Source organism: Primulina eburnea, chromosome 7 (assembly GCF_022965805.1).
Source record: "Primulina eburnea isolate SZY01 chromosome 7, ASM2296580v1, whole genome shotgun sequence".
Taxonomy (NCBI): domain Eukaryota; kingdom Viridiplantae; phylum Streptophyta; class Magnoliopsida; order Lamiales; family Gesneriaceae; genus Primulina; species Primulina eburnea.
In genome coordinates, this window is record NC_133107.1 from 6,817,447 (window position 1) to 6,827,698 (window position 10,252).

Genomic DNA, 10,252 nt, shown 5'->3' on the forward strand with positions numbered 1-10,252 from the left:
AAAAATCGATGCGCGAATTAACTGTTACATCAGCTATACTTGTTAATTGTGATCTTGGCTATGTGAAATTTTGTTTGGTACTTGGTCAGTTAACAAAGTGGTTCTAATCGAGCAAAACAGAAGTTATGGTTCTTGCTTTATTTTTTCCTTAGAGATCGAAAACAAACTTACCAAGAGAAGAAATATTAAAAAACAAGAATTAACAACGTTAGTTTTGAAATTCCAATATCCCTGTGCATGCATAACAAGCACTTCCCATAATTATTACATACTAGACCTTCTTTTGCAAACCCTAACCTTCAATCCATCCCTCATGTAGAGAATGATAGAGCAATTAGGAGACACGTTGTGTCCCTTCGCCACCCGAACCTCATAATTATGTATCACGGTAGCAGCCACGGCCTTCATTTGAGTGAAAGCGACCTCTTTTCCTATACAAGTCCTCGGACCGGCATTGAAAGCCAAGAACTTGTAAGATGGCTCGTGCTTGATAGTTCCACGTTCTGTGATCCATCTCTCGGGCTTGAATTCGAGGCAATCTTTGCCCCATATGGATTCCATCCTCCCCATTGCATACAAAGAAAAAAGAACTTTCATCTTTGGATGCACATAATGCCCACTTGGAAGGATATCTTTCTGCAGAGGCTCCTTGTGTTGGAATGGAACCGGTGGATATAGCCTTAGGGCTTCACATAATGCTCCATGCATGTAAACCAATTTGTTTATTTCTTCAACCTTGAAATCTCGCCGTTTTTCGCCTTCTTCTGGGGGTGAAATAATCGAACTTAGTTCATTCCTAATTCTATCTTCCACTTTTGGATGTGTTGAAACAAGCCACATAAACCACGTCAGAGCGGAGCTCGTGGTGTCACGCCCCGCGATCATTAAATTCAATATGGTATCCCTCAAGAACTTATCATCACATTTGAAGTCTTGGTTTCGAGTTTCGTCGACTCCATTTATATAAAATGTCAATAAATCTGCACGATCTGCATCATTCTCGTCCTCCTCCGAATGCCCTCCTTTTATGATTTCTTCGTGTTTCATGGCTATGTACTTGCCTATGACGCTGTCCAAGACGCTCCAAGCTCGACTCATTTTCTTCTCCGATCCAATGCCGAGCCATCTCTGCAGTTTCCACAACCATTCAGGTAAAACATGGCGAAGAAAAATTGCTTCTTCTGCTTCGTCCATTGCTTTAGAAAACGGGACATCGGGCAAATCCAAAGATAAGCACCCTGGATCGTATCCTGTTACCAAAGCACAAGTAGTGTCGAAAGTAAATCTCTGGAACAAATCTTGCAAATCTACCACTTTATTTTCCCCAGACACCATCTCAAGAACCGGAATCAGCCCTCTTTCCACCTTTTCTATGCTTATCTTCACCAAATATTTATAGAACCGCCGGTGACTAATCAGGGCTCTCGCGATTTTCCGCTGATACTTCCAGGAATCTGAATCGGAATTGAAAATCCCTTCTCCTAAAACATCAAATATTTCTTTGAATTTCGGGCCTTTCGGGAAATTCTGAAAGCTTGCGCTCATGATATAGTGCACATTGGCTGGATCCACAGTTCCAAGCATCTCCATGCTCGCAAACCAGGGCCCTTTGAAACGAAAAGTCATTCGCCTTGATTTTCCAAGGATCTCAGTGCAAATTTCGTGAATATGCCCAATGTTAAGAAGAAGAGACGGTAACATTCCAAACAGTGGCCAATTCCAGGCCAAAGTCTTGTAATTCCGCCATGCCCACAAACCAAGAAACCATAGAAAAGCCAAGAGAATTTCCAGATGCATTCTTTCGGCTCTCTCTAGGAAGTTGAACGTATGTAATGTAACTAGCTTCATACAAAGCTGAGGTATCGAGTATCACGTATATATTCAACTCGACCCACGCCAACGGTTTTATTTTAATGAAAAAAATTTCATTATATCTGGAAAATGATTAGTTCATTTAAGCCTTGGATTTCTTATAGATAATCATAGCTCGGAGCTAGTTAAATCATCTAGATAATAATTATACATGCATAGCACATAATAAATTTTTCATAGAAGTATAATTCGTATACTAGATAAGCAATAACATTATTTTTTATTTTATAATTTAACTATAATATATCTATGAACTAATATATGCAATTCTTTCAAACATGTGAATTTTGATATTATCATGCCAAGTTGATCACTCCCTTAAATTTATCGATATATCTAACCTGAAATGGCCTAGTTTTTTTTAAAGCTGAGGGGTCAAATTGTGACCTCCTCGCACAATTAGATCGCAAATGTGTTTAGGTTTATGACTGGAAATTGGCATCGAATACGATATTCGATCGGCAACAACCACCAAACTAGCTTTCAGCCGGTAGTTCTTGGCCTTATAATCCTAATGGTTTTTTGGTGGTAGGTGACTGGTGAGAAAATTCCGACTTGCATTCAAATTTGTACGCATTCGTAAAACCTACCCACCTTTAACGTTGCTTTAGTAAGAGAGATGAAGCCTTTGCCGACGAGTATGCCCATGCACGTACGTGGCGTGTATATATATATATATATATATATATATATATTATAAGTTACATACATACATACTTTTTCCTAGTGCATACTAGCTTCATCGACGGGCTCGTAAAATTGGTATCAAATGTTGTATTCTTAGAGTAGTTTGCATTTGCATGCTCCCTTAATTTTAACAAGATAATTAAATTACATAGTTGAAAAGCTTGTATTTTCTCGATAAGAAGTTAAAAGATGGATGCGTCATATAATTGGGAATTGTGGCAAAAGTCTCGTGACTCTGAATTATTGCATCATCCTTTCGTCTCTATATATTTACCAAAAAATTGACTTCATTCTTCGAACCTTTTTAACGTAAGCTTTTCTCAAATTTTTTATTCAGCGTATTTCAATAAACTAAGAAAATACTAGTGCGTTGGACGTGAAATCATGTTGTTTTGGTGAACATTAACTACACAATTGAATTAATTGTTGGAAATATTGTGTAGGTTTACATAATTAAATAATTGTACATGTATCTGTTTTCTAATAAGGTCTTTTAGCTTGCGAGACGGTCTTACGAATCTTTATATATGAGACTGGTCAGCCCTACCGATATTCACAATAAAAAGTATACTTTTAGCATAAAAAGTAATTCTATGTTGCCTATATACAATACATATTTTAGACATCTCTCATTCCGATGACCCAAATAAAATATACGTCTCACAAAATAAAAAATATGTCTCTCAATCTTACCGATGACCCAAATAAGAGATCTGTCTCACAAAATACGATCCGTTAGGCCGTCTCACACAAGTTTTTGCCTATATACAATACATATTTTAGACATCTCTCATGCTCTCATGTAAGATAAGAATAAGGAATTGGTCGATTCTATGTTGTCTTAGAAAATCCATAAATTTCACGCTGGATCAATCAAGGAAGTAAGGTATGTGATTACTGTTATTTATTTATTTATTTATTTTTAATTCGACATGAATTCCTTATTTGTTGTGCTATTTGGTTGAATAACGTGATTTGTTAAATTCCTAATAAGTGGTATTAAGGTCATGTTCATATATGATTATCAAAAATATGATTATTGATATATAGTAATATTTGAAGGTTATAAATTTTGAAATATTTATTTTGTTTTGGAATACTTCAAATCGGTATCAAAAAGCAAACTGAAAATAATTTTGCAATTCAAAATCCCAATCAAATGAATACCAATTTTGAATTGAAAACCATAGTTTTGAAATTATTAAACAATTGGTCGATAAGGATTTCATCTGCCGCAATTGGAGATACTTTCCGAACCATCCCGTCGAGACGACAACCTCAAAGCCTCCGTACGTTGGAAACCGCCGCAAAAAAGCTTAAATCATGATCGTGTTGTTGCACAATTTCCTCTGGTCGTAAGTCGATTTTGTTTGTTTTCCGGTCAATTAGATCATGGGCTTGACGTTAGATGCCAACCAAGATTAAGCCCATGTTATGATGGCGGGGATCGACATTCGTATGGCTGGTTTTTTGACATGAAATTGCTTTTTCGCGTTTAGATGTATCATTGAAAAAGGAAGATTTTCGTAGGGTAATGGTCAGGGTGTGATGGCGGTAGTTTAAGTGGCGATGGGGACTTTGACCGATGTCTATCGGCCGATGAGCGTGTTTAAATCTACGCGAAAATAATCCACTTAAAAGAAGGTTTGGTCAGATTGTAAATACAATAATTTTTTAAAAGTTGTTTATATGTTTGTAGAAACTAATCGGCCCCTATCAAGATTGTAGACACATCAATTCTATAGTCTAAATTGTGTTAATTTATGAGAAAAATATTCGGCTCAAATTAAGATAACTTTTTGGCTAAATTGTAAAACAAAATGTGATATTAAATATGTGATGATATTGTAGTTATCCATGTATGCAATATGTCGATCCAAAGAAAGACATGTTGTTTGCCAGATTTATTCTCAATACTTAATGACCATGATATTTAATTATACAACTTAAAATTTGTTATTTATGTCCAAATATTAGATAGAGATGACTCTTTATGAAGCCTTATATGGGCGGAAGTATAGATAACTAATTCATTGGGATGATGTGAGTGAACGAGCTCATTTGGGACTGGAAATTGTTAGACATACAATAGAGACAGTGAACAAAATTCAAGACATGATGAGGAGGCTCAGAGCTAAAAAATAGTTATGCAGATAAGCATCATACAGATTTGAAGTTTACAGTTGGGGGTCACATGTTTCATAAGGTAATGCCGATCAAGGGTGTAATTAGGTTCGTACGAAGTGGGAAGCTGAGTCTGAGGGAATCGGATCTTTGAAATCTTAGATAGAGTAGATATATTGGCCTACAGACTGGCACTGCCACCCCATCTCGCAGCTGTGAGAACCCGAAATTCAGCAGAACTAACAATTTCATCAGCTACTAAATTCAGCAGCTAGTCATTATTCAGCAGAAAAAATTCAGGAAATGCAAAAATTGAAGCAGCAGTACAATAGTGAAAAAATAGACCTTTTCCAAGTATCAACCGAAATTATTTTAGCAAATTACTGTAAGTGGACTTTCTGTTTTAACTCGTGATATCTGATTTAAAACCGACCAACATGTAATATATGTGTTTAAAGTTGATTTCAAAATCTATATGTTTGAAGCATTGAAATTTATGAATAAACGGTGAGAGTATATATTAGGAATATTTCTAATTCATGTTATTCCTAATTCATGCCTCATCCTTTAAAGGATTAAAACCTAAGATACTAATATCAGTTAGCTAGTAATTTCATAATATGTTCATGACATAAAATGAAGACTGTTTACTTCTGAAAAATATGTAATTCTATTCTGATTTATGTATATGAGATTTCTGTTTTTTCTAAAAAAATTAAAGCAGGATGATTTGTCCTATTTATTGAGTGACAGACGAATCATTAACCCACTCAAAGCCCTCTCAGATAAGAACAAACAAATGATAGAAGACGATGAGCAAAACCAGTTCTGAGGCTAGTGAAGAAGAACTCAATGATTCCTGCTATTTAGTTTTTATTATGTTATTCCAAAGAGTTATACTTATTTTATTAGTTTGAATTTGTAAAGACAACGTAATTTCAATATTATGAATGAAAGAGTGGCCTTTGAGTTTCTAAAATCTGTAACGTTTGAGTCTTGTTGTTTTCGAATTTATATTTGAGAGAAATGCCGGTGTGAGAAGTGCCTCGATTCTGGGTTGTGATAGCAGTAGTGCACAATGTTTTTCATGTGTCTACACTCCACATGTACCTGTTGAACTCATCACATGTACTAAATTATGAGCTATTTCAATTGGCTATGAAATATGACATGAGGAATGACCAATGAGAATATTGGAGAGGGAGGAGCGCAAACTTCGGAGTAGGACTATTCCCATAGTCAAATGTAGTGGAGGAACCATACTGAGGAGGAGACGACTTGGGGAACCGAGAGTCAAACATGCACAACAGATAATTCCCAATAAATTCAAATAACCACATAGGTTGCATGATAATTATTTTATTCTGTAAAATAAATTAATTAGTGAATAAAAAGAGAGTTCCAAACCTTTCCCCAAGGTCTATTCATGTTGGAATTTCATAAAAAAGAGAGGAGAGATGTCGGCTAGGGTTTTCCAACAGGGGCCGAAAAAATTGTTGATTTATTGGGAGATTTTGATCGTTTGTGGTGTCTTTCAAATGTCGGGATCACCTCCGAACCATATTGTTGGGTACAATAATTGTCCGTTGTGTTTGAACTATTGTGAGGTTCAAAAGATTTGAGTTGCACCATTACTACCAGCTATAGATTTTGGTAAAGCGCTTATAATTGGTATCAGAGCGAGGTCATGGTTTCAAGTTTCCCAAGAAGCATATTTCTATACTTCTTTGTGGGCGAGGGGAATGTTGGGTTAAGCTTGTATGAATGAAAGTAGTACTGTGATGTGTGACATCCTGAGAAGTTCTCATGCATCAAGTCGTTGACGTTCCGTCGCTTGATCTGGTTGTCTAAGTGGGCCGTAAAATAGTGATACCAAATCTTAACGGGTAATACTGTACTCTGCTGGAGATGTCGACGGTAGAGAAAGGGTAAGACTATATTCTCTAAGGGATATGAGATGTCACCAAAAGATAGACACGAACCTTCCCGAACTCATGGGCTTAACAGCCCAACCCATTAGCATCTAAGTAGGTGCACTCTGCGCTACCATAAGTATAATAAAATAAAGTTACGCCTTGGCTAACAGCTATAGCTTTTGATCTAGTGGTAAGTGCTTGATCCTAACATATATTCTCTCAATTTAAAGGCAATTTTATTTCGTTTGTTGTGTGCACACTGCTGTGCGTGGTGGCTTGGTCTTGAGCCAATCAGCTCTGCTCGTTGCTCGATGTATTCGTATTCATGAGACACCATACATTAAATTTTAAGGAAGCAATGATGTATAATTTTTGGAAAAATAATTTCCTTAGTTTGTTTTCAAAAAATGGAGTTTTAGGGCTTCATATATGCATGAACGAGCTATTAATTTTTTAAAAAAATTTAATGATTTGTGTAAAATTATAACTGTTCACGGCATTAGATGTCGGCCATAGGGCATCCACATTGGTGTTCAAACCCAACACCAAGGTGGTGTTGATACCAGTGTGCGTGTTATGTTTAACATTGCACCCACTTGTGCCATGTAATGTGGGCGTTCAAACAGCCATGTAATGTGGGCATTCAAATGTTTGAACGCCCACATTACTTCTACTTTTTTAATATATATATATATATATATATATATATATATATATATATATATGTATATATATATAATTTTATTATTACTTTTTTAATGAGAGTTAATGGGGTGGGCCAAGCATTAATTACATATATTAATATTTTATATATATGTATATTATTTAATTTAATAATGTATTTTAATAATTAAATAAAGATTATGTAATTTTAAAAATATTAATAAAAACATATTATCATAAAAACATATTATTATTTATATAAAATAATAATAATTTAAATTTTGTAAATAATTTGAAATTGAATTTATGTGATGTAAAATAAGAATAAGATGAATGAGTGGACAACGGAACCTACAAATAATGAACGTTAATGTTAAAATGAATGTGGTAGAATAGATGTGTTAATATAATGTGTATATGACATGTGGACCATACGATTTTTGCTGAGGTGGTGGGTGTTATAACGGTAACAAATGCAGATGCCCTTACGTTTGAAGTGCCTTTGCCAACTTGACTCTCTAGGTTTTTGGATATTGGCCTTAATTCGAGATGTCTCTATTAACTTGACCGATCACGGGCTTTGGATGTTGACCTTCGATGTGAGAACCCAAATTTTTGGGCACATAATTAATTAAATATAGACATGTATAAGAATTTATTTTCGAGTTATAATAAATTTGAAAATATAAATAATACATGGAAATCGAAATCCAGTGCAAGTTACACAGTAAATTAATGCTGGATATCCACCTAATTGGAAATATTATATTGTATATAAGGAAGTTTTCTCAATAAGGAAGCTAGCAAATTTGCAATACAGTCCAGATACGTCACGAACCTGTACAAGAAAGCTGTCTACGCTCATCCGAGAGAGATTAGTGCAATCACCCATTTGATTAGCCATCAGCGTCATTCGTGGAGCGACTTCAGAGCTTACCTTGTAAGCTGATTTTCCGTGCCTATAAATAGGAGGACTCTTCATTCAGAACTTGCACTCCCAAATCTCGAAATCCTCTCTAGCATCACCGTATTTTCGAAGCTTTCATCCTCAAGTAGCGAAGCTCTGCCGCAATCTCACCATTCACGTTTCCTTGAGCAGTCAGAATACGGTAAGTGGGCTTTTGCTATGTATTTCTTTGTAACTTAAACTTTGTATAAGTATTTCATGACATACGTCTATGTGTGTCAAACCATTTTCGAAAATGCTATTATATATTTTATAAAATCTCGATCGATGTACGATATGTTCTTCTATTTCCAATGTTCTTTGATTCTGCTGAGTTCATTCAAAAATTCCGATAAGTGTTGTTTGATACATCTGATTCTGTGGTGCACTGTTATGATTCGAGTGGGATATGGAACGACGATTGTAAATTTATATGACCCCCATCAGTGGGTATAAAACTGTGTTTCGGCCCTCATCAGTGGGTATAAAACTGTGTTTCGGCAGTGGGTATAAAACTGTGTTTCGGCCCCCATCAGTGGGTATAAAACTGTGTTTTGGCCTCACCCCTTAGAGGACTAACATATTGGGGACAATTTGACCATGGAAAACGAGATGAGTAACAGTGTTTTCGTTTGTTCTGATTCGCTCTGTTCTGAATTGTCTGATAATCTCTGTTTCGCGTTTCAATTCCGATTCTGATCTGATATGAGATACTACGTTTTGAAAAATCAGTTGCAATATGGGTTTTAAATTATATTTATATGTATTTGTGGTAATCGATCGGCCCCCACTTGCTGAGTGTTTCCCAAACACTCACCCCTTACATTTCTCCCCAGATGAGAATGAAGATCAAGTAGACAAGGATGAATAAGACGTGTTTTGGAGTCGGAGATGAAGTTTCGAGATATAAAGATTTCTCACTTATGTTCTTCCTAAGTTTCGATTCAAGTTGTATATCGCTTCCGCACATTCTATTTCGTTTTGGAATTTATCACTGTAAGACAAGATTATTTTGAGTTAATTATGAAATAGAATGGTTTTGGTTTATACTGAACTACGAGGCTTGTTGTTTGGCGATTATGTGATTGTTGAACAACGCCGGTGTCGACTAACCCCGGTCTCGGGGCGTGACATTTAAGTGGTATCAGAGCCGCCAGGTTCATAATCCGGTTGGGGAAGAAAATTATTCGGGAAAAAAAAATCGATGGAATTTTAAAAATCGGCCAATGCAGTCCCATTGGAACGACCAACGAGTAATATCACAACTTGTTGCGAGGCATAGTCTGAAAACACGAAATTCCTTTATTTAGATATTCGAAATTGCGTTTTTGTTATTTTAGGAAAGTTTCGTAGAACTCATAACTTTTCGTAGGAAATTCATAATTTAATTCCGTCGACTGTTCTGGAATTCTCTCGACGAATTCTTTCTAACCATGGGTCAATGTCCAAAATTTCTATTTTTGGAAAAATTCTGGAAAATTCACGTTCAATGCGTTTTTGGGATTACTTGTAGAATTCTTATGGAATTGTGTTATGGGGACAATTAGTATTTGTCTATATTGTTAGGAATATACCTATCAGAGATAAGTTGACTTAAGCTTTTGAATTAAGAAGAAAAATTTGACTCGAGGATGATAGGTTATTTACGAAAACTAATATAAGAAAAGTTGATATAAGAATTATATTATAAGTTTTGGGTATTCCAATAGAGAAATTGATTTTGTGTTAACAGTTTACTGTGCGAGCATTAAGTTTGGGTTATTAAGAATGTTAACTGCTAACTTTAAATATTTAGGACCTTGGAATATTTTGTGAGACAATATTATTAGGTTAATGAATTTATAATATTTTGGGATAACAAGTAGGCTACGACCTTACCTAAATAAAATAAGTTATGAGATATTGATGGGTATCAAGGAAAGTATTGTACGATAAGTTTTGACTTTTATGGTACTAAGAATGATTCAAAGAGATTGACATTCAATGACTTCCTTTGTATTAGAGCGTGATAGGCTCATGATCTTGATGAAAGTAAGATTTAGCA

The 10,252-nt window shown here is 35.4% G+C and overlaps 1 protein-coding gene across 1 annotated transcript; it reads right to left on the minus strand.

Annotated features, from left to right (window-relative positions):
- Positions 1-256: 256 nt before the first annotated feature.
- Positions 257-1,828, minus strand: LOC140836075 (alkane hydroxylase MAH1-like). The gene has a single exon (XM_073201486.1). It carries the CDS (start codon positions 1,795-1,797, stop codon positions 265-267), a length of 1,533 nt encoding a protein of 510 aa, XP_073057587.1. The 5' UTR covers positions 1,798-1,828; the 3' UTR covers positions 257-264.
- Between the last annotated feature and the right edge of the window lie 8,424 nt (positions 1,829-10,252).